Source organism: Pelodiscus sinensis, chromosome 3 (assembly GCF_049634645.1).
Source record: "Pelodiscus sinensis isolate JC-2024 chromosome 3, ASM4963464v1, whole genome shotgun sequence".
NCBI lineage: Eukaryota > Metazoa > Chordata > Testudines > Trionychidae > Pelodiscus > Pelodiscus sinensis.
The window spans coordinates 187,813,681-187,838,971 of record NC_134713.1 but is presented as its reverse complement, the minus strand read 5'-3'; the positions used below and the strand labels follow the sequence as shown (position 1 = coordinate 187,838,971).

The window sequence follows — 25,291 nt, the reverse complement described above, 5'->3', positions numbered from 1 at the left end:
GACCTGTTTATTTACAAGGGGGGGGAGACCTTCAACTGGGACAGGAGGGGGGAGGGAGACCTTCAACGGGGACAGGAGGGGGGGCAGTTACTGGGACGGGTGGCCCCTGCAAGCGCTCCTCCGGGGGCCAGCCTGCCCACGCTGGGCAGACCACATCGGGGCAGGCTGCACGCGGAGGTGGCCAGGAGCAGGGGCAGAGGCAGGAGCAGGAACAGGGTCAGGAGCTGGGATAGGAGGAGGGGCAGGAACAGGGCCAGGAGCTGGGATGGGAGGGGGCATGACCTGTGCTACGGGAGGGATGGCGGGGGCCTGGGCTCCGCCCATGCCATAGTGAATGGCATGCACAATATGTGCCGTGAGAGTGTCCATGGTGGTGCGCATCCCTCTGCATTAGTCCAGGAAGGCAGCCCAGGTGTCCTGCCACCACTGCAGGTCCCCCTGCACCTGCTCCTCGATGGAGGCCTGGATTGCCTCCACAGCGTTGACGTGGCGCCGAAGCAGCTGGTCCCTCTGCCGGAGCCTGTGCCTCCGGGGTTGGCCTGCTGGGGGTGCTGCTGCTGCTGCAGTAGAGGGTCTGGTGCTGGGTCCTGCTGCAGGGAACAGAAGAAAGGATGGGTCAGTCAGGCAGGCCGTCCACTGTCCCCACACCGCATGCCTTCCACCCTGAGCCCAGGTGACCCCACAGTTGTGTGGCTTGGGCCCACTCGGTTCCCCTCCTGCCTGCCCCTGGAGTAGGGTCCTCCCTCCAGGGTATTGTAAGCACCGGTCTGTATCCTGGCCCGGTGCAGGGCGGGAGGGTGCTTGTGCAGCGTTCACCTGTGGAACTCCCTGCCGGTGGAGACTGTGAAAAGCTTTGGGTTAATCACTGGTGTTTGACAGGGAGCGAGATGCATCCCCACGCAGTGCCTGGGAGCACATCTGGCAGAGGCGGTCTGGCCTCTCAGATCCCCTTGCGTGGGATATCTCCTGGACGGAACCAGAAAGAGTGACTGGGTGGGGGATGTCCCATCCTTGCAGCACAATTCAGGGGCCCTTCTCCCTCCCACGATCCCTCCCGCAAGCCCGGTAGCCCAGGAACATGTGTGGCCCCAGTGGGGACTTCCCTTGGGGAACCAGCCAAGGCACCGGGAGCAGGTGAGGGGCGCGGTGGGGGCCACGTTCACAGGACCGTGATGCTGCGGTCTACCCAATAGAAGCTAGCTGTGCCTCACATCCAGGCATGGGACAGTGTGCCGTTCTCTGTGCTGCACCCTTGGCGGAGCTGCGGGCTCTGGGCTGAGTCCCTGGGGCCCTGGCCGGTTCCAGCCGGCATCCACCCTTCCCCCTTGTCCCGCCGAATGTGTGTGAGCAGCAGGGTCCCAGGCGTGGCCTGCAGTTGCCTGGCGTGGCCACATGCCGCTCGGTCACCAGGCTGCACGTGGTTGCACCTGCTGCTTGCTGCCTCATGCTACGCAGCGTGCAGCTCACGTGGCCTGAGTGACATGCTCTTCCCCTTCCCCCCTCCGGGCACCTGGCTCCCCACCCCCCGCCTTCCGCCCCCCACCCTTTGGGAGTGCAAACTGCACAGACTCACCAGTGGGTTCCTCCCCGGCCCCAGAGGAGTTGCTGGAGGGGGCCTGCTGGGTGGCAATGGTGGCCTCCTCGCCAGATGCGCTGCCACTGTCTTCTCCCTCCTCCGGCTCGGTGGGACGGTTGATGGGTGGGCGCTGGCAGGTGTCCACGGGGACCGGTGGGGCTTGAGGGGCGGGCTCACCCAGAAAGGAGTGGAGCTCCTGAAAGTATGGGCAGGCGTCGGGTCCCCTGCCCTCAGGGGCCCTGACGTACGCCAGCCGCAGCTCCTTCACTTTTGAGCGGACCTGCTCACAATTGTGGCTGGGGTGTCCCTGCTGGGCCAGGTTCTGTGCAAGCCGGGTGTACAGATCGGCGTTGCGGCGCCGGGAACGGAGGTCATGGAGACCCTCCTCCTCCTTCCATGACTCCAGGAGGGTCTCCAGCTCCCTGGGGGTCCAGGATGGGGCCCGCCTTTTGCGGCCCCTGGGGGCCTCCTCCGCTGGGGGTCCAGGGGGCTTTCCGGCTGGAGCTGCCATGGTGCGGTGAGTTGACCCGTTGGGCAGCACCAGCAGGTGGCAGAGCTGACCCAGGCAGGCTCCTGGCACGTGCGCCCAGCAGCCTGAGAGCTCTTTAACAGCGCGGGCTTACCAGGAAGTCCGCGGCTCCTACGGGGTCTCGCGGCGTCCAAACCGCTTTTTTACGTTTCTTCTGCTTTTCCAGAAAAGCTGTCTACACTGGTCCTTTTCCGGAAAAGCTTTTCCGGAAAAAGGACTTATGCCCAAGCGGGAGCAGCGTACGGTTTCCGGAATAGTGGCTGATTTTGTACAGTACAGCGTCGATGCTTTTCCGGAAATTCAAGCGGCCAGTGTAGACAGCTCGCGGCTTATTCCGGAAAAGCGGCCGCTTTTCCGGAATAAGTGGCCCAGTGTAGACACAGCCTGGGGGAAAATGTTTGGTGAGAGATTTGGAGAGACTAGGATTGGAGACTCAGGCTCTGAGTTTCCATTTGCCCAGAGGCTATTAGACACCTGGAACAGAAGCTAGCACAACTATGTAGCCTAAAAATCCATTGTAAAGATAGATACGTGCTAAGAGTCTTCCTCCTGGGTGCTAGGCCGGGAGTTGGTCTGGCTTCTTACACAGCTGTCTTCAGAATTTTGAGTTCTGAAGAGATGCTATCTTGGTGATTTTCCTCTTTCGGTGAATTATGGTTATCCTCAGGAGGGCCAAGGTGGTTCAATAATGGCATGCCATTCCAGCTCCTCCATAAAATAGGACTGTGGTTCTCAAACAGGGGTCTAAATCCTATCAAGCAGGACTGACATTAGAGTTACTAGGGCTCATGGCAGAAAACTGAGGCCCTTTCGCATAGGACTGCAGCACAGGACCCTAAGCCCCACCACCTGGAGCTGAATCAAAAACTGGAGCAACCTAGCTTCATGGTACCCTCTTTGATGTGGGGTGTCAGGCAGTTTCCTTGCTTGGTACTTCCTAACACAATCCCTGCCTTTCGTGCAGAAACACGTTGTGACGTAGCTGGGCGAGGATGTTTTTATAGCATATTGGGAGGCCATTAGAAAGACAAAGGGTGACCATCCCTGAAATAGCTTACCTGAGCATCCTGGACTTGTCTGTGATGCTTCAACGTGCTTGTTATTTTCCTAGCTCTTGATACAACACTGGTCAGTGTCCTGGCTTATGCTTAGCAATGTTGTTTGTTTCTTTTTAGGGTGGTAAATTGCCAGAACTTGTTGTACTAGCTCTTCTCCCAAATGGCAAGGTCAGGGATACTGCCACGGCTCCAAGTAGTTGCACAAACAATGGAGCAATGTTTCAGGAATAATATTGAATGAACAAGTTATTTATTAGTTCCCATAATAGAAGAACTAGAGGACACCAAATGAAATTAATGGGTAGCAGGTTTAAAACTAATAAAAGGAAGTTCTTCTTCACACAGTGTGTTGTCAACCTGTGGAACTCCTTGCCAGAGGAGGCTGTGAAGGCTAGGACTATAATAAAGTTTAAAGAGAAGCTGGATAAATTCATGGAGGTTAGGTCCATAAAAGGCTATTAGCCAGGGGATAAAATGGTGTCCTTGGCCTCTGTTTGTCAGAGGCTGGAGAGGGATGGTAGGAGACAAATCGCTTGATCATTGTCTTCGGTCCACCCTCTCTGGGGCACCTGGTGCTGGCCACTGTCGGTAGACAGGATACTGGGCTAGATGGACCTTTGGTCTGACCCAGTACGGCCGTTCTTATGTTCTTATGTAGTGTTGATGATTTCAATATAGGAATAAATGGCCAAAATCTTGCCCCATACCAGTGTTTAAATGGAAGAGTGTTTAACTTGATCCCAGAACAGTAAGAGCACATTGGTAAACAGACAGGTCAGTCATGGACTCCAAAACAGTACGTAGAAGCATTGTGTGCACAAACTTTGACGTCAAATGTACTTGCATGCACACTACTATGAGTTAGTGTGGACTAATCCCTTCTTGCCTTCCCCACCCCCAATGTAGATAAAGCCTTCACTCAAATTAACAATAGTAGAACAACCCCAAGACTGCTTCCCATGAAACTGATATATACTTCCCTGGGTATTTTTGACTGTTGAATGAGTAGCAGTAGAAAACAGACTTAATTGCTTGTGTAAATTTGTAAAAATAATGTCTAAACATTGTTTTTGTAACAGCTTTGCCTGAACCACATACGGCACATAGAATTTATGAGATTTTTCTTTCTTAAACCAAAACCATCCAAAATACCCTGTAATATTAGATAACTTGCTTTGACCAATTCTTTTCATAATATGTTAACTGGCTTTTTGGTAAGTCTTCTCAAGCCTCTTAGGTAAAGAGATAGGGGTTTCAGCCTTGTTAATAGATTAACAAAATATTAAAAGCCTAAGGAATTTGAAAAAATAAAAATAAAACCGGGTATAAAAGTGTTCCAGTTTTACATAGTATGACACATCATCTCTACTCCTCTGGTTCATAGCTGGGAGTTGATTGTGAGCCAGAAGGAGAAGGCTCTATGACTGGTAGAGAGGATGACTGGAAAGCTGTGGGGATAATGGAGGAGGCAGCTGTTTGTGGGGGCTTAAATGGGACTTCCATAGTAGCCCCATATATATACAGGCAGTCTCGGTATGTGTCATACATGTTGGTTTATATCATACAGCACTTGATTCTGTAATATAAATCCCTCTTAAACAAGAATACCTATCTTGCTTCCTGGTACCAAACCGTTCCACCATGTGGCTGAGAGCAACATTATTAAGTTGTTTTGTTTTTAAAAAAGCCCTCCATGTCTTTGTTAAACAGAGCGTTTGTTGAAGATGACGTTGGAGGACAGACGCAAAGAATACTTGAGGGATTATGTTCCGCTGAAAGACATTCCAACATGGATGGAAGAAATAAAAAGCAAGAACCAAAGTGATGGTATGTAAAGAGAACGTTGTGGACAGGGGGATCTATAAAGAAATTAACTAATGTATATTTCTTTTCACATATGAGTAACATTAGCTGCAATGTCTAAATTAATTGTATTTATCAATGGCTTCTTAATTGATTGAAAATTTGCATTTTTTCACATATTTAGTGGGTTTAATAGAAATAACATAATATAGATAATTTTGGTCTTGGTTCTCTTATTCAATAGCAAATGCTTTTAATCTACAGAATCTATCATGGAACTAATTTTCTAATTCTGTCTAGAACAGTAGTTCCCAAACTCTTCAGCATCATGCCCCCTTTTTGATTTTTGAGAAACTTTCACTCCCCTCCCCACCCCAGCAAAACTTGTTGAGCCAAAAAAAAAGAGCAGCAAAACTTGGGGGGAGAGGGAGGGCGGTCACTTCGCACCCCCCCCAGCCGGAATTTCTTCATGCTCCCCCGTTTGGGAACCCATGGTCTAGAGTGTACAAATACAAGTGGCTGGATGCCTTTACAAGACCTGAGGTTTAAGCATTTCTTGAAGCATGCAATTTGTCCCAACACGTGAGACCCAAAGACCCTTCCTAAAATCACTTACCTGGCAGGGAAGTCTAGTTTGAGAGCCTCCACTGATTTCATTGTTGGCAGTAATGTATTGGTAGAGGTAACCAGCTTCTAAATAATTTTGTGCTGCATTGGTTTCAACCAGTACCTTGAATTACACCTAAGAATCTACTGATGGTCTGTACTAATTATGGAATGCTGGTGTTGATACGCTTTATGTATAAGATATTTCCTAAAGAGCAGGAACGCTGACTTCAGTTTCTAGATGTCTCCTCTTTGCAAGTCTGCATGTTTTGAGTCCTAATATGTTACAGTCTTATAGTCAAGATCTGTACTAAAGAGATCTCATAGCACATTTTATTCTTTCTATTCTAATAGGCTTTAATACTGCACTCCTGCCTATACTATCGAAGCACCTTCCTGTAGTGCAGCAATGGACAACCAAGACTAATGAGTGGGCTGCATGAGTGGCTCTTCTTTGTCTCAGTGGGCTGCATGGTTGCAAGTGGTGGGCAGCCTGCAGCCCGTGACCTACTGGGGTTCCACCTCTGGCCGACGAATCCCCCCTCTTCCCTCTTTACTCACACTTGTTGCACGCTGGGGCACTGGAGTCCCATACTTCCTACTCCTCTCTCCCTCCCTCCCTCCCAGCACCTCTGGAGTACCAGGAATTTGCTGATTCGCACTATGTCCCTGCTCCTTTGCCTCCCAGACTTGAATGCCACAAATCAGAAGATTCTGAGGCAAAGATTCATGGTGCTCCGAAAGTGCTGGGAGGGAGAGGGAGGAGTAAGAAGTTTGGGGCTCCAGTGTGGTGCCCATAGGCGCATAGTGGAGGGGGACAAATGGAGGCGGTGGGAGGCTATGGGGTGTAGATGGAACCCCAGTGGGTCACGTGCAGCCTAGAGGCTGCAGGTTGCCCACTAATGCTATAGTGTGTTAAGCTACATGACAGCACATCTGTCGCGTTGGGTTCTCATCCTCTTCCCCAAGAGAGAAGCATGTACAGTGGAATGTCTTGTTTTGGTAGTGGTTTTAATGAACAGCTATGTGTTTCTTTGTTTAGAAAAGGCAAGATCAAAGAATTGTGCCGTTCACTTAGAGCTTAAAGTGCTACATTGTCCTGCATTTTGCTTTAAGATGATTAGGTTTGTGATGGCCCTTATTTCCTGAGGGAGTTAATTTGGCAGTATCTGACCACCCCAAAGAAACTTTTTTCCCTCTCTGTGGGGCACATTTTACTCATCCTTGTTCCATTGTGCCAGAAAAGTATAGTTATCAACTACTGTCTTCACCCCAGAGCTTTAGATGATCTTCTAGGTACCCTGGACCTAGATCAGGGGTGAGCAATAATTTTTGGTGGGGGGTCACTCCAAGATTTTGGAGAGTGGTCAAGGGCTGCACTTTTGTATGCAGGAGATGCGAGGTCTGTCATGGAGGTTGGGTACAGAAGAGCACACGGGGTAAGGGACTGGGGTGCAGTAGACAGTGTGAGGTCTGAGAGGGAGTTGTCATCTGGTTCAGGAGATTGGGATGTATGATCAGGGAAAGAGTAGGGATGCAGGAGAGGATTCTGGCCTGGGGGAGGGATATAGGAGGGGATGCAGGGTCTGGGAGGGGGTTGACCTGGGACGGGGGTGCAGAAGGTTTGGAAAGTGACTTGGGAGAGTAAGTTGGGGTTTGGGAGGGGTAGGGTGCCAGAGGCAGGTCTCAGCTAGAATGCGCTTATCGAAGCATTTCCCAGCCTGTAGCACCCCAAAGGCAGGCTGGGCTCCCAATTGAGGCCTAATGAGAGTAGAGCAGAAGAATGACTTCTCGTGTCTTGCTTACAACACTCCTGTTAATGCGTGTTTGCTTCTTTTTTTTTCCTCAACAGTGTCACACTGTTGACTCATATTTAGCTTGTGGTCCTTTATGATCCCTAAATCCCTTTCTGGATAGTTTAAGTCCCCTGTCGTGTGCTTCAGTGTATTTTTAGATCCGAGGGAAATCATAACATACCAGAGGGAGAGAAACTTAACCACTTCCTTATTTATTATGACGCTTGAGCAGTTACAGCAATCGAAAATGTTTTGCAAATCCTATGGCCAGTACAATGAACATAAGTAAGGCAATTAGCAAGCATTAAGTAGTTAACACAATCCTATATATTTTGCAAGCACTGTAAAGATTCTTATAGTACAGATTAGTGCATTAACTATGAATACAGGACAAGATACAATCAGTTTTCAGTTTAGAAAAGAGGAGACTGAGGGGGGATATGATAGAGGTCTATAAAATCATGCGTGGTGTAGAGAGGGCCGATAAAGAAAAGTTATTTATTAGTTCCCTAAATAGAAGAACTAGAGGACACCAAATAAAATTAATGGGGAGCAGGTTTAAAACTAATAAAAGAAAGTTCTTCTTCACACAGCGTGTGGTCAACCTGTGGAACTCCTTGCCAGAGGAGGCTGTGAAGGCTAGGACTATAACAGAGTTTAAAGAGAAGCTAGATAATTTCATGGAGGTTAGGTCCATAAAAGGCTATTAGCCAGGGGATAAAATGGTGTCCTTGGCCTCTGTCTGTCAGAGGCTGGAGAGGGATGGCAGGAGACAAATCGCTTGATCATTGTCTTCGGTCCACCCTCTCTGGGGCACCTGGTGCTGGCCACTGTCGGTAGACAGGATACTGGGCTAGATGGACCTTTGGTCTGACCCAGTACGGCCGTTCTTATGTTCATATTCTTCTATCCTAATTCCTACTGCAAGCCAGTTATTACAATATTAAATTTAGTTCACTTACAAATCAACTGTTGCCCCCAACAGTGATCTAGACAGGAGGTTTGTGGTCTCTTTGGTTCCCACACGTTGAGACGTATTGCGCTGCGTGGCTGGATGAAAAGGTTGTTGCTTCTAGTTACAATGAGCAGCGTCTGTGGCTCTACCCTGCTCCCTGCCTCCCAAACGGATGTTTGCAAGAGCTCATTTTATAACAAAGCGAGACTTGGTTGCTTATACCCCTCATTGCAACATACTGTCCAAGCCATATGCACTTCCCTATTGTAGCAATCCCTCATATGCTGGTCCCCTTTATTTATTCAGACTCTAATCTACGCCATTATCTCTTCTGCGTCTGGCACTTTTGAGAAATACAAGGTGTGCCTGTTGTGTTCTCCCCGCCTCCCCCCCACTAATTCCTGCAAACCGTAGCGTAATAATTCTGGAAACTTTAGCTATGCTTGTTGCTCGTGATCACACTTGAGCAGTTTTTGTTTGCGATTTACCCTTCTATACCAATATTCCATTCATGTGTATTATCTCACCAGGTCTCTGATACCAACTGATGTCATTGTTGTGTTTATTAGCATGTCAAGTTCTTCCTGTTTATTACCCATACTTCTTGCATTTGTATACAGGCATCTAAGATACTAATTTGATTTTGCCCCCCAGTTCTGCCTTGTTCCTCCTTTATCTCTGCTATTATAGCCCATACTCCCTCCCATTCCCAACCCATCTCCCAGATCTCCATGTTTTCCACTTACCTGTGGGCTTTGGTCACCTGCCCCTGTTGAATCCAGTTTAAAGCCCTCTTTACTAGGTTAGCCATTCTGTGTCCAAATAATCTCTTCCTTTTCCTTGAAAGGTGAATCCCATAGCTGCTTATGTGTCCTTGGAGCAGCATCCTGTGGTCAAGGAAGCCAAATTCTTCTTGGCTAGTTTGCTAATTCTTTTCTTGCCTTTTTTTTTTTTTTTTTTTTTAAAGGTTAGAAATATCACTTCTCCCTAGTCCAGATTATTTCAGGCATCATCTACACCTGCTAATTAAGGGAAAAGGTCTGAACATCCATAGACTCTAGTCCATGTGCATCATAAGAGTTGACTCAAATACCATCTCCACAAATGTCCAGACTATTCAGATTTGAATGTCTCTAGATGCCGCTTCTAGTTAATACTGATTAAGTTGATCACAAGGCCAGGTCTCCCATACCTACATGGAAGGATCTTATGCCTTTCACCAGGTTTCCTTTGCCCACCATGCCTTGGCTGGAGTCCCATTCAGGCAGATTGATCTATTGGAATGCTGTGATGAGCCTCTAATGTGATGGTCTCAATACACTGCTCTCCTGCAACCATAGATAAGGGGCTGAGTGCTCTGACCCCAATGATAGTGAGACCTGCATGAATACAATGATTAAGATAACTATAGATCTGAAGGTTAAGTTGTCTCACAACTGTTCGCTTTCGCTCACTCCTCTTTCTCTCTGAAACTGAAGCAGTCACTTGGAAGGGTTTCAGGAATTGGGAGTTTCCTGAGTCATTTGGGTGTCCTGACAGGTTTTCAGGCTTCAGTACCATATGGGTAGATGGTATTTATTATAGTCCATGCTCCCTTTCATTCCCAACCCATCTCCTAGGACTCATGTTTTTCATTTACCTGTGGGCTTTGGTCACTTGCCCCCATCAACCCTAGTTTAAAGCCCTCCCCACTAGATTAGTCTTTTCCTTGATTATTTGAAATGGAAGTGCATATAAGAGGCTGAAATGTTTCAAATCATTGTGTGGTGTTAGTGAACCTGTATTACAGTAGCACAATAGTCTCACATTTTTCAGGATCGTGCTCCCCCTTACCTCTGTCAATGTCAGGAACTGGGTCTGGATTAGAGCTGATCCTTGCCCTCCAGAAGGGATGTGCCCCATAGTTTGGGAACCTCTACAGTAGAAATATAGCCTCCTTTATGGTAGGCATTGAACATACACTTCAGTCAATCCCTTTCTCAAAGAACTTACTGTCTACGTAGTATTTCTTTCTGGATCCTTTTGTGTGTCGTCATTTTATGCCTGGATAAATGAATGCATGGAGACTAACTGACTTTCCTAAGATCATCTAGAAAAATCTGAGAGAACTAGGAGTCTTCTTAGTCTTTACCACAAAATCATTCTTCTTTTCTACACATCAAGCTATCTTCTGAACTACGCTAAATTTGGAAGTCAATGAGGCTTACAAATCCTGACTGTTAATGTCATTATCTTCTTTGGTTTTTGAGAGTATAATACTGTTATGAATATTTGCTTCATGAAACCATTGTCTCGCTTGACACATGTTAGACAGCATGGCTGATTTGCCAATGCTATTGATGAATTTCACTTCTCAAATATGTTTTGCCTATACAACATTGATTTTTTTTTTGCGTTCTTGCAGTTAGTGCTTAGCATGCAAAAATGGGAGCAGGCAAAAGATGAGTTGAAACACTTCATTCCCTCATTCTGTTACTTAAGCTTTTGTTACACTGTATATTCAGGAGAAATGTCTGCAGTTGTTTATGTTCTTCTTATAAATAAGCAATGGGGAAAAGTAACCTTTTTAGAAGGATGAGTTGACATTTAAGCCAGGTAATTAATTTAAAATGTAGAATATATTAAGAGAAACACTTCTTACAAATGTGGTTGGTTTTGCTTCATGTAGCATAGCAAAACTTTTTTCCCACCCTGAAAGTTGTACTTTGATGCTATTCTGCAAAATTAGGAGCCTTTGAGAAAGTAGCACTTTTAAACTTTAAATATTTAATTGTACAGAGTTTGGACATTTTTTCTGACTTATAAATTTTGTTAAAGTAATTTTTCTTGACATAAATGTTGTATTTCTTTCCCCCTTTCTGTTGTACTAGATTCTTGAAAGCTCAGGATATATGGAAATAAGATTTACTTGGGAATATAGAATTTGCTACCTAGGTTTGGATTACACTTGGTTCATCATCTTGCTAATGGCTGATGCTTCAGAGGAACACACATACATCGGAACAGTTGTGCTGCATAGTGTGTGCAACAGTAATTCTTCACTGATAAGTAGCAAGCAAGTGGCTTTCTGACTAGATATAACAAATATAGGCACATCCAGCCTTTTAAAAAAAACTTGATTTCTTGCAGTTCTGCAGTGTGTTAGGAACTCTTTTCAAACACTTGCTTTGTGTCTTGAGATGTTCCGTTGAATGGCCCAGTAAATAGGGACAAGGGGATTAACAAATGAGCACTTTGTTTAATATACGTAACTTGTATATTGCTCTTGGAGACTGGCATTTTTAGTCAGTATGTTTCTTAAAGTGTTTGCATATTTGAGAATAAGATCAAGGCCATGCAGAGGAGTTCAAAAGATGCTTTGATACATTGGAGCCAAGGTGGAAAGTCATCATCTTTCACTAATGAGCCTGGCATCATCAGTGTAGCAGTGTTAGTGGGGAAGCTGAATAAATGACAAGTAATGTTGAGTTACTACATTCGATCTAGACAAAGTCCCTCACCAAAGGCTCTTAAGTAAAGTAAGTTGTCATTTTGATAAGAGGGAAGACCCTTTCGTGGACTGATAACTGGTTAAAAGACAGAAACAAAGGGTAGACGAATAAATGGTAAGTTTTCTGAGTGTGGCGAGGTAAATAGAGGGGTCCCCCAAGGGTCTGTCCTGCGATCCTATTCAATTTATTTATAAATGATCTAGAGAAAGGGATAAACAGTGAGGTGGCAAAATTTGCAGATGATATCAAACTGCTCAAGAGTTAAGACCAAAGCAGACTGTGAAGAGCTTCAAAAAGATTTTGCCAAACTAAGTGATTGGGCAACAAATTGGCAAATGAAATTTCATGTTGATAAATGTAAAGTAATGTACATTGGAAAACATCCCAACTATATATGCACAATATGATGGGGACTAATTTGGCTACAACTACTTAAGAGAAAGATCTTGGGGTCATTGTGAATAGTTCTTTGAAAACATCCACTCTGTGTGCAGAGGCAGTCGAAGCAAATAGAATGTTTGGAGTAATTAAAAAAGGGATAGAGAATAAGAGAAAACATCTTATTGCATTTATATAAAATGACAGTACGCCCATCACATCGTGAATACCGTGTATAGATGTGGTCGCTTCATCTCAAAAAAATACATTAGCATTGGAAAAGGTTCAGAAAAGGGCAACAAAATGATTAGGGTCCCATATGAAGAGAGATTAAAGAGACTTGGACTTTTCAGCTTAGAAAAGAGGACACTAAGGGGGGGGGGGGGATATGCTAGAAGTCTATAAAATCATGACTGGTATGGGAAAAAGTGAATAAGGAAAAGTTATTTACTTATTCCCACAATAAAAGAACTAGGGGTCACCAAATGAAATTAATAGACAGGAGGTTTAAAACAAACAAAAGGAAGCTCCCCCCCCCCCCCCATTGTACAGTCAACCTGTGGAACTCCTTGCCAGAGGATGTGATTAAGGCTAGAACTTTAACAGGGTTCAAAAAAGAACTAGATAGCCATTGAAGTATCTAATCTCCATGAATCTATTAGCCAGGATGGGGAGCAATGGTGTTCATAGTCTCTCTGCTTCTCTGAAGATGGGTGACAGGGGAAGGATCACCTGTTGTGATCCCTCCATCTGGGGCTGGCCATTGTCAGCAGACAGGATACTGGGATAGATGGACCTTTAGTGTGACCCAGTATGGCTATTCGTATGTTCTAGCTGTAGTAGTTGACTGACCAGCAGTGAATTTTGCAGACTGCAACTTTTTACTGTAGACTTGTTTTCATTTAGTTTGGAGAACTTCGATTGATTGGGTAAAGTTGTTCTTTTTGTAAGTATGGATTGAGCAACCTACTCATCCAATCAGATTAATATATGGAGACAGGTATATCTCACAGAGTTGGAAGGGACCTTGAGAGGTCATTGAGTCCAGTCCCCTGCCTTCATGGTAGGACCAAGTACCATCCTTGACAGATTTGCCCCAGATCCCTAAATGGTCCTCTCAAAGATTGAGCTCACAACCCTGGGTTTAGCAGGCCAATGCTCAAACCACTGAGCTATCCCTTCTCTAATATGTTTCATTTCTAAGCTAAAGAATATTAACATCTGTGGTCCTGCCATACTTCTAGCCCTCTTTGCCCTTGTTTGGACCTTAGTCATTTTTTTCTATATTTTCTTTGTAAGTGATAAGACCAAAACGGAAAGCACTGATCCATTTGGTGTATTATTTCTTAATCTGTTATTACTCATCAAGTTCTTCATCTACAGTAGTTACTAAGGTCAGGATGTAATAACATTTGTCTTCAATGATGTGAGTGCCTCATACATATTTTTTTCCCTCACCGTTCAGAATTTTTTTTTAAAGTGAATTGGACTGAGATGCTTGATAATTTGCCTGCTGAAAATGCAGACATTACTTGCAGTGATGTTATTGACTATTGCCAACCACTTGGACAGATGAGAGAGAAGTTAAGATTCAGTGCTTGGTCAGTCACTGATTCATGGTAGCTATGGATTGTTTGGTATGAACACTTGTCTTCTGGGAGTTGTACTGGGGTTATTAGCTTGCTTTGTATAGGCCATAAGACTGCTGCCAGGTGGTAATTTCTCCTATCATGCTGTAATGGATTTGAATCAATAACCCAAAAGGAAGAAGCAATATATCATATAACTAAACCTCTGAGCAATCGATTACAACTCTGATTTAAGAAAGCCAGCAGAATATGAAGAATCCTGTGGCAACTTTAAGATGAACACATTTATTTGAGTATAAACTTTTGAGGGCTGGCACTCATTTTGTCAGATGCATCAAGTGGAAACTTCAGTTTGTCAGATATGAATATACACATGCAAAGATGAGTGTTGCCTCACTATGCAGAGGACCAGTGCTTACAAGGCCTGTTCAGTTAGGGTACATGTGGCCCATTCCCAACAATTGGTGAGAATACCAAAATGGGGGAAGTGGCTTTTTGCAGTGAGCTAGCCACTTCTCACCAGACCCAGTCTGATAATGTCAAGTTTACATATAAATTACAGCCCTGCAATTTCATGCTGAGTCAGGTTTTGAAGGGTGTGTGTGTGTGTGTGTGTGTGTGTGTGTTGTGGTGTTCTGGTGGGGTTTTGTTGTTTTATTGTTGGTCTTTTTTGCTGAAGTTTGGCAACTTTCAACTCTGAGTGTCAAGAGAGATTCAAGTCCTCTCCTACTTGTTTTTGAATGGTACGATTCTTGATGTCTGATTTGTGTCCATTCTTTTGTGTAGAGACATTTGGTTTGGCCAGTGACAGAGGTCCACTACAGGCACATCACATTAGTAGCCCCTAATGGTATGGCTAGTGTGGTCAGGTGCTATAGTGGTATCACGTGAGTAGATATGTGGATAGAGTTGGCAGTGGGTTTTGTAGAGATGATTCCTGCATTAGTGTTTCTGTTGTATAGTGTGTGTAGTTTCTGAGTACCTGATTTAGTATGATGAGTATTTCTCTACAACAACTCCTTACAAATAACAGAGGAGAAACATTCTCATTGAGAAGTCTGACAACTACTGCAGCTGAAACTGTAAACACACCCAAAATTTAATGATAGAAATGTAGCCGTGTTAGTCTGGGGTAGCTGAAGCATTTTGTTCCAAAACTTAATATGTATGTGATGGGGAAGGGGGGGGAAGAGGGACTGTGTTACTTTGAACTCATAATCAGTGTGGCCATTTGCTTCTCGGAGAAAAACAAACTCTCTCTTTCATGTCTTTGACATCATGAAAAGCAATGTTTCTCATGAGTTGACATTACCGTGGCATGACTTCTTTAAGGAGTTCAGTGCATGTGCCAATTTATAGGAAAGATCCTATGGTCGAAGGTGGCACAAATCTTTTCAGGGATATAGCTTAGCATTCCATAAAAACCTTTGATTGTGAAATAAAAAATGTCAAAAGGTGATAGGGTCTGTCTTAACAAAGCAAATGCTTTCTATGTTTGTATTAAGTGCTGAACATCTGAATAATTACTCATCACTTTCATACAGGAGACTAGCTTATGTTTGAGTATAGGTTGTCAGACAAATTGAATATTACATAACCGAGAAGTTGTAAACAGAAAACAAACTTCTGATACTGTTTTTGTACTATATTATTTAAGCCTTGGAAGATTAATTGAATTTTAACTCCGTTTTACTGGGGATCAGTGGGCCCATTATCGGATTCTATTTTTTCATCAAACTTAACGTGACTTTTTTGTGAATGATGAGTGGAGAGAGTTACAGTTTCAATCGTGATATTGGATGGCTCGCACATGATCAAACAAACAATGAAGGTGCTAATAGTTCTTGATGTCTGTGTAGAATCTGGTGTTGGTCATCTTCCTCTCCAAGTACTAACTAATGGTTCTTATCAGCCTCTTATAACTACTCCGTCTTTAAGATGCTACTAGATGGTTTGTTGTTTTATGAATTTTTCTTGTTACAGACTCACTCGGCTAGAAGCTTATCTACTCACTGTCTTTTTTTTTTTTCTCCCCTTCAATTTTTTCCCCTTCTCTCTCTCTCTCCCCCCCCCCCCCTTATTTATTCTTGGATCTGGACTTCCAACACTCCAGTCATCTGAAGTGAGTTTTTCCCTCGAAAGCTCATGATACCATCTACATGTTTTGTTAGTCTAGTAGCACCTTAAAGACTATTTGTTGGGGTTTCTTTTTAAGTTTTTATTGTTACAGGCTAACTCGGCTATCCCTCTGAAGCTTTAGTTCATGTATTGTCAATTTCCCTTAATTTGAAATATTTGCTCATCTTTCTTTTCATCCCATTTTGGGCAGAACGGTTTGAATGTGAAGTGGACTTCTTACCCAAGAAAGAATAACTTCATTTAGTTTTAAACTATTGTTAGCTATTTTTACTCACTGTAATGTCTTGCTAAAGGCAAAATGTTACCAATAACTTATGCACAATTACACAGGCAAGCAGTAGATGAGATGTGTAGAGAATAGACACTTGAACACTTGTCAAGGGGCCTGAATTGTTACTTGAGTTATAATTTATGCAGTGGGCCTATTAAGTTAGGTCCATAAGGTACCTTCTAATCATAGTGTTTTTCCCAAATGACCATCGGAGGCTTGCAGCAAAGCTTTAGGTCAGGGGTGGGGAACCTCAGGCCTTGGGGCTAGATGCGGCCATCAACTTGCTTGGATCTGGCCCCCTGCAGCTTGGGGTGGCCCCCCAGCATTGGTGATCCCACACTGGCACTCAAGCCCCTCTCCCCCCGCTTCTTACCTGTGTGCGGCCCTCAGCTGATTTTTCTGTGGGCCAGTGGCCTCCAATCCAAAAAAGGTTCTCCACCCCCTGGTTTAGGATACAACAGGAATTTCAGGTAGTGGCTAAAATCACTTGGTGAAATTGCTATTTCCATTGGCATAATTGGGGAAAAATGACATAGCCCGTTGTTTCACAGGTTATTTTGCTCTTAGGGTGCTGTGTCCCTTACCTGGGGTACCCAGGGACAGTGAGGCACTTTCACGCCACCTGTGAAATAGTCTCGTCTGTTCCTGTTGTGGCTCATCTTGGCTCCCTGAAATCACCAACCTTTCTCTCTAGGTGTCTTCAGGCGTGTGTGTAGAGATTGCTCCACCCCGTTGCACTAAATTCCCCCTCAAATCTGTTATCCTCAAAGGAATAGGATACTCCAGCTTGTAAGTTTCAACTTAGGCTCACCATTCTACTTAAAGCATGGTACGTTTACGTTATATGTGTGTGTGGACACTTGGGCACGCGTGCACGCACAAAGCTTTTTTATTTTGCATGTTGGGGGAATGGGAGGTGCTGGTATATGAGATTACTGTTGACTAAGAGGGAGGGAGTTTAGGTATGAGAGGAGGCTTGGGTTTGGGGGGTGGCGGTTGGATGTGGGAGCGTTTTTTGAAGTGACATCCCTCAGCACAGACAGCTCACAGAGCAACACTGCACTGTGGAATGCTTAGCCACATTGCTTTGCTCTGCTGACAGGGTATTAACCAAATATAATACAAAACAAACAGTGAGCGTTTACCCTACAATGTGACTTTAGTCCAGAAAAACACCCAGTTTTGGTGACAAAAAAACTTCTGTCCCTGTGAGAGACTTTTGTCTTCTCTCCTCCTTTGTTTGTCAACAGAGAGCCAGTGTGGACTTTGCTGTGGGTTTTGTCTAGAGAACTGGCTTCTGTCAGTATCCCACAATGCCTGCCATGATGGTTGTGCTCAGTGTTTTGTGATCTCTGCTGCCCTGCAGGCATGCACGCCACCCCTTTTAAAGCTCTGGGGAGTATCTGACAGCTGAGTGAGCTGCTCCATTTGAGGAACAAAGAGCAAATCATTGGAATGCTCCTTTTTGTTCTGCCCTGCTAGGAACACAGCAGCAGGCAGACTACTGCTGCAGGGGGAGGGGCTGACCAGTCGCAGTCACTTTTATCTCTCTTCATACAGAAACTGTTCCATACCCCTAATCACTTTTGTTGCTTTTCTGTATTCCTTTTCCAAATTGATTATCTTTTTTTAAAATGCGGTGACCCAGAACTGCAGTGTTCGGGTTAAGGGCGTACTTTCAATTTATGTAGAGGCATTATAATATCTACGCCTTTCCTGATAGATTCTAACTTTTTTAGCTTTTTTGACTGCTGCTACACATCAAGTGGATGTTTTCAGAGAATTCTCTATAACGACTCCAAAATCTGTCCTGTGATGACAGCTAATTTAGACTTCATCATTTTGTATGTATAGTTGGGATCATGTTTTCCAAAATTAACTTACCTTTGCATTTATCAACATTTGAATTTCATGTTATTTGGTTGCCTACACACCCAATTTAGAGAATCCTTTGCAAATCTTTTGCAGTTATCTTTCAACTTATCTATCTTGAGTAATTTGGTATCTTTGGCAAACTCTGTCACATCACTGCTCGTCCTTTTTCCAAGTCATTTATGAATACGTTCAACTACACAGGTCCCAGTACGGATCCTTAGGCAAGACTGCTACTTATTTCTCTCTCTAGGTACAGCTAGACTACACGAGTCTTTCCGGGATACTGGAGGTATCCTGGAAAAACTCTTCCACGTCCAGGGACGCATTTACTTTTCCGCCCCCCGCCCCCCCAAAGAGCCAACACGCTCTTTTGGAAGCCCCTGTATTCCTCGTTACACAAGGAATAACAGAGCTTCCGAAAGAGTGTTTTTTCTGACATCTGGCCCAGTCTAGACAGGCCAAATGTTGGAAAAGCCTTTATCAACAAAAGGATTTAAAAAAAGCTACGCAAAATGCGGAGTGCATTTTGTGTAGCTTTTTTTTTCTCCCAAAGTGGCAGTGTAGCTGTACCCTCTGCAAACTGATCATTATTCCTGTCCTTTGATTCCTGTCATTTACAAGTTACTGATCTGTAAGACAGAACATTCACTTGTCCTATTACTGTTTACTTTGCTCAAAGAGCCTTTGCTGAGGGACCTTGTCGAAGGCTTTCTCAAATGCACTGTATCCACTGGATCGCTCTCTTGTCCACATGTTTGTTTCACTCCATCAGAAATCCAATAGTCTGGTAAGGCACGATTTCCCTTTACAAAAAACATGTTGACTCTTCCTCAACTAATTGTTTTCATCTGTATCTCTGTTAGTTCTCTTCTTTTCTATAGTGTCAGCAAGTTTGTTTGGCACTTAAGTTAGGCTCACCAGTGCCTGTAACAGATGAGATCACCTTAGGAGCCTTCTTTATAAATTGGGGTTACATTAGCCATCTTCTAGTCACTGGGTACAGAGGCTGGTTTTCAAGCAATAGGCTGGATACTGCAGTTTAAGGACTCGGATTGTATTCCATTCTAGTGCTCTCCTTTTACTTGATAATTGCTTCTTCAGAGTTGCTTGTTTTGGACCTGGGTTTCCTAGGTGTAATCTCTACTTAAAAGTTAACTTTACCTAAAAGTTGAAAACTTTAAATTAGCTTCCCTTCTTTCCTTTGCGGGAACCTCTGGATTTTTGTGTGGGGCTCAGTGGGGAAATGAAAGACCAGAGTAAAACTACTTAAGTTCTGTATAATGCCAGAATATCTGAGATTTGTGTTGTCTCAGAGTAAAGATTGGGGTGGGTTTTTTTGATGAATTTTCACCTACCTCTGCCTCCTCACCCACCTTTAAAAAAAAAAAAAAAAAAAAAAAAAAGACAGTCTGTGGAGATGTGCAGACCAGCACTTGAACAATTTCTCCTTCATCCCACTAGATAGAGATGGTCTGCTCCCCCTCTACAGGGACATGTGTGGGGTTTAAAGCTGACTGCTTTTTGGAGGGCACCTTAAACATAAATAAATTAAACCATATCAATACATGCATCATATACATCCCATTTCAGTGCAAATCCATGTGCCATGGAGCCAACTGAATAAATGTATCTACAAGTATCTGGCTGTGGTGGGGTCGCAGAGCTCCTCCAGCCTTGGTGCCTTAGCAGGGAGAGCAAATGAACTCCTCCAGTCTTGACCTAGAGGAGTCTTGTGCCTCTGACATTTATGGGGGGCATGTACCCTTACTTGCACCTACTGTGCATGCAACTTGCCTCTACATGTCTCTCTTCTTGGACCTGTTACAACTGGATCATTAGAACTGTAAATGAGTGACTTTTCCCTAGGCATCTTACAGTATCTTCTTCCGAATGGCATATTTAGACCATAGCAGAACCTGTCTTTCTATCTCGTAGAAGTTGCTTTCTAATTTGCAGGTTGTTTATAGTATGAAAGTAATATATCAGGGCTCTAGCAATGTATTAGGGTCACTTATTGTGAGTATGTGTATCCTTTTATTATCTGATAATGGAATGATAATAGAAGAGATGTTTGATGGCTCTGCAATTCTTCCTGGTATATGGATATCTTAAAACCTTCATATTCACCAAATAGTTGTTCTGTGGTAGTCCATTTTGTTACTGTCCTAACAGGAGTATGTTGGTACAACTTTGAGCCAGAAAAAGGTGGGTTGAATGTCAGAAGACTAACTTAAATTCGGGGTTTGCATGGTATCTTTCTCACCTCTGTAGACAAGGAGGGATTTTTTTTATTCTCAAGAATGAACCCTATCCAAACCATCTTTCTCTTTGTGTGTTTGATTTCTGACTTAGGTTAAGGCCTGAAAATGAAGTCCCAGCCATTGTGAGGGTCCAGTGAATATTTTGAGGAGATAGGCAATCCACAGGCAGGTGTCGTTGCACTTCTGTAGTAGTCTACTAGTGTTGGGAAAGGAAAGCAAGTGCTGAAATGGTAACAGATTTTACAGCCCTCTTCGCTTTCTAAAATTGTATGCAAAAATAAGAGAAGACTTGTTAAATATTGGGCTAAATACATGATTAATAATTACTAATAGAACTTGATATCTTAAACTGGCTGAACAAGACATCACCCAAAATATAAAATGAAAAGACTATTTTAATATCCAGTAATGAAGATAATGCAAGTTCTTAACCAAATAGGCTAATTGGTCCATCTAATTGAGTAACCTAATTACCATAGTACATGATGCTTCAGAGCACGTTAAAATTCCACCTCATCAACTTCATCCAGACTCTGTAGACATGGATCATTACCACTGACTCTCTCATAATCCCACAAAAAATCAATTTATTTCGGAATATGAAGATAGCACGGCTGTGAATTGTGTTAAGCTAACATGGCAGAAGAGGGATTACATTGTGATTTATTGACTCAAGTGCCAGTGCAGATGGTGACATGCTTCTTGTGGGCCATCGCTGCATTTATCTTGCTGTGCTGTCTTTATCTAAAACAGAGATGGGGAAGCTTTTTTGGGTCGGGCCGCTGACTCACAGAAACATCAGTTGGGGTTCGAATACAAGTGAGAAGCAAAATAACCCAAACCCTCACTGACATGACCTCCAACTGAGAAGAAGAAAGACACTCCCCACATTCTGCTCACACATGAGAGCCTAAGGGGGCCCAGGCTAGTAGATTTTGTGTGTTCCAGCCCCATACGAGGGTGGCAGGGACTGAAGCGCTGGCACAGGCTCCCCAATGCTGAGGGGAGGCCCCTGAGTCCTCGGGGCCAGATACAAGCACGCTGGGAGCTGCATCCAGCCCCTGATCCTTAAGTTCCCTACCCCTGGTCTAAAACCTGGTGCTGTTTTTCAGTTGGGAGGGTGAAGAAAAACTTCTTCTTGAAAAAGAGTTTTACTGCCTTGTTGCACCTAGGGTGCAACGACTGTCCCAAAAGGAATAATTGGAAGTAAAGTTGCTCACTACTCTTCTCTTGCAGTAGGAGGTGTAGAGGTCCATATCAGACTATCCCTTGTGTGGAGGAAGGGGAGACTTGTTTTGTGTCTGCTTGTCATGATTTTAATAGTGGCCTTTGTTACTTTCTTAGAGCTACTCTTTGTGTATCCCAGCCCCATAGGAGGGTGGCAGGGACTGGAGCACTGGCACAGGCTCCCCAATGCTGAGGGGGGGAGCGCACTGGTTGCTAGCCCTACTCCCGGAGACTATAGAATAGTTGTGTAACCGCTAAGAATTCATGAGGTTACTAGACTATTCCATTAACTGAGATTTAACATCCCTAGATTTAACACCTTTTTACAAATCTTATTGCAGTAATTTCCTGCAGCAGTGACTTTCCCAGGTCAATACTATACGTAACTGAAAAAAATTCTTTCCATTCTGAGCTTGATTTGAAGTCCATCCACTGGTTGCCTAAGCTTACAAGAGGCTCTATAATAGCATCAAATCATGTTTGGTAAATTTGATTGTTTTAAAGTATGCTGAATCGTCATGTCCTCTTTTATTAGTGACAAATGAAGTTATCACATCACAAACAGCCTGTGCTTCTGTTAATTTTCATGTCTGCTGTATATTACAACTCGCGCTGAAGGAACTATGAAGTTATGCCATGTCCTATCTATCTACTGATCGAGTAGTAGTGAGCCATTTTATGTTAAGAATCACATAATTTGTGTTTTTGTTTTGATAGCTAAGTATTAGACTATTTCATATTTTCATGTTCTTTAACCAGTGTGTCAACGGAGGAAAACAAAACATTCTTAAATATTCAATGGACCATGAAATTGTTCACAAATGTAAAAAAGCATGCATTTTTGTTTAGGATCATAGATGCAGGTACCTCTATATTGGATATGTCTTTTTTGCAGATTACCTTGTTGCTCATTTTTGTGTATTGTGCTTCTTGGCTAGAGGGTGGAAGTGTGTCTCTGAAGATGAATCTTAAGGCAAATATTTCCATCACAAATCTGTACTCTGATGGGCTCTACTCCTGAATTTGTGCCTTTAGAGGAAACCTCAGAGGAAAAAAGAATCAAACAAGCAACTTTTGAAACACATATATAACATTAAAAATGTTGAGAACTATAGCGGAGTGGAGTGGCAGAAAATCCAGAACATAAATTGGAAGGCTATGAAACTAGCTCTTTGAATTCAACTGTGAATCTAAATATTCTGATAAATTGTTATATATGGTATCTATTTATAAATAGCTGGAATTACTACAAAAATATTCTTTCTACAAAGTGCACAGTTGAATAGTACTCATAGATGTAATCTGTTGTAGTTGTAAGCCTTCCACCCAGTAGGCCCAGCAGCAACCAGGGCCGGGTTCAATATCTAGGGGTCCTTCTCACACAGAACCGGCTCAAGCCCCCACCTGGTAGCCTGGGAAATTCATACATCCCTGGGCGCCTCTGAGAGGCAATGCTTCCCCACTCGCAAGCACAGAGTCTGAGTGTAGAAAAGAAACTTTTAATGAAAGAGAGAGAGGTCAGATGGCATTATTGTGGGAAAATACCACAACCGAGTTTGTAGCCTCCCCTCCCCCCCCGTTCCCACGAGTAACTGTCCCAGCTCAAAAAGGATTGAGCAATGTCTTTTGCCTATCAGGCTCACTAGTCCACCAAGGTTAGGGTTCCATTTACTTACCCAAACTTTCTCCGTGCTCCACTTACAGCTCTGTCCAGTCAGTGCAGACCCTGACACATCATCCAGATGACTCCCCTCCTGGAGCCTGAGGCTAGGCCACCTTTGTGCTCCTCCTGTAGTCCTCTGGCCATTCCTGCCAGCCGCTCCACTGGCCTTTCCACTGGCTGCCTGCTCCTGGCCAAACCAGTGATTTCAGCTTTTAGTGATTTCAACTCTTTAGGCACCACCTAGGCTGGCGAAAGATTCCAGCTTCCACAGGACTAGCAAAAAGACTCCTCATGGAGCCTGCTTTAGCTCTGTCCTTAAAACAAAGGGAGAAAGGGGTGGGTTGAGCCAGTCTTACAGCTCACACCTGGCAGGCATGAAGCACGCTGACTCAGCCCTCAAGCCCTCCCTCCCCCCAAATTCAGTTCACGCAACTCTGGCAGGGGGAGGCTTGTTCCTCTGAGACCCCTTACAGTGATGGTGTCTCTCCTGCAAGCACTGGTGTCATATTTTACAGTTCCCACATTTAGGGGTAGCATGATTTGTGACCCCCGTCCCCCCACACACAACAGCCCCAAATTAGTTGAAATACATTCTGCTCCATTCCAACACTGATCCTCCATCAGCCCTGGCTGAATTGGATTTACATAACCACACGTTGGATTATTTCCCTCTCCTGGCATGAGCTGTATTTACATATGAACAGTTAACTATCTTGCAGAGATAAACCACCCCCAGGGCTGCTCTCTCCTTCTAGCTGGCTGACAGGAAGCAGCAATTCAGCCCTGCTTACATAGTATATTACTGGATACATTAAAATAACTTATGTTCCCTTTTTCAAAGTGACACATAATATATTTAAAGAATGCAGAATTTTCTTAATTAGACACACAAATTCACTTGTGCAATTTGAGAAGTTCATAAACCTGTTTAACAGATTATTATAAAAACATCCTGTGTGTTAGAAATGACCATCTTGATTGAAATTTTGTTTTACAGGCTGTAAAACAAAGCACTGTTGGGCTATGGTTAGGCTACAGTTTAATTCAACGTAAGTTTTGTGGCTTGGGGAGGAGTGGGGAAGCTTCTCCTGAAGACCTAGCATTGCTGTGTGTTCCTGGTATAGCCCTCTCTACCATGCCCTGTGTGATTTGGGCATTGATATCCGTCTTCCTTTTGCTGGTCAGAGCTCTGCTTGCATAGACACTTCTTCCCCGTCTTTCCTGACAGCAATCAAACACAGCATCTCAACTGCACCATCTCTCCTGAAGTGAGTTTGTGCCTCTGGGTGTGCATGCTCAGATGTGCTGGTGAGCTCTCCACACTTCTCTAACAGGGAATAATCATTCAAAAATTCCCCACGGGCTTTTCCTGCTTGCCTGGATGAGGAACATTGGCATTACAAATGCTCACCAGAGCATCACATTGGAGCACTCTGGGTTATCCCCTGGAGGCCAGTAACTTTGAATTACAATGTATAGTGTTTACACTGCCCAGCAGGGCTGATAGCCACTGTGGGCCTGGGTCTAAAGTGACGGGGGTTGGCTCTGTACTCGCAGAAGGGGTGGGGTCTCTGGCAAAAGGGGCGGGGCCGAAGGCAGTCAGCCCTTAGCACCGTCCAGAGCGTGGCACTGACCCGCCCCAGCCCTCAAAGCTACCTGGCATGGCACACTGGCGGCAATTCAAAGAGGCCCAGGGCCTTGGCCGCTGCTGCTTCAACAGTTTTTCTCCCCGTGGGTGGATCTGACATTATCCTTAATTAGAGTCAACACTCATGGCTCAGGCTTTACTCTACTCATTTAAGTAGACTACAGGAGTCAATTTTAAAAGCCCTTTAGGAAGAGAGGAGGGACTCAGCAGTGTAAACACTCTCATTACAAATTTGACCTAATCTTGAATAAATTGACATAAGCTCATAGTGTAGACCAGTGGTCCCCAACCATTTGAGGTTGCCGGGTGCCAGGAGGCATGGCCGTTAGCCCGCCGGGTGCCAGGGGGCGTGGCCGTTCGCCCGCCAGGCCCCAGGGGGCGGGGACACTTGTGTGCCCGGGGGCGGACCCCACCATAGCCACATGC

At 44.4% G+C, this 25,291-nt stretch overlaps 1 protein-coding gene across 5 annotated transcripts in view; it reads left to right on the top strand.

Moving 5' to 3' along the window:
* Window positions 1-25,291, top strand: part of MACROD2 (mono-ADP ribosylhydrolase 2) — a 1,395,588-nt gene that overhangs the window by 23,338 nt on the left and 1,346,959 nt on the right. For all 5 annotated transcript variants that reach the window (XM_075925642.1, XM_075925641.1, XM_075925640.1 and 2 more), the window contains exon 2: window positions 4,874-4,990. In XM_075925642.1, coding sequence (XP_075781757.1) covers window positions 4,874-4,990 — 117 coding nt within the window. The remainder of the gene's footprint in view (window positions 1-4,873; window positions 4,991-25,291) is intronic.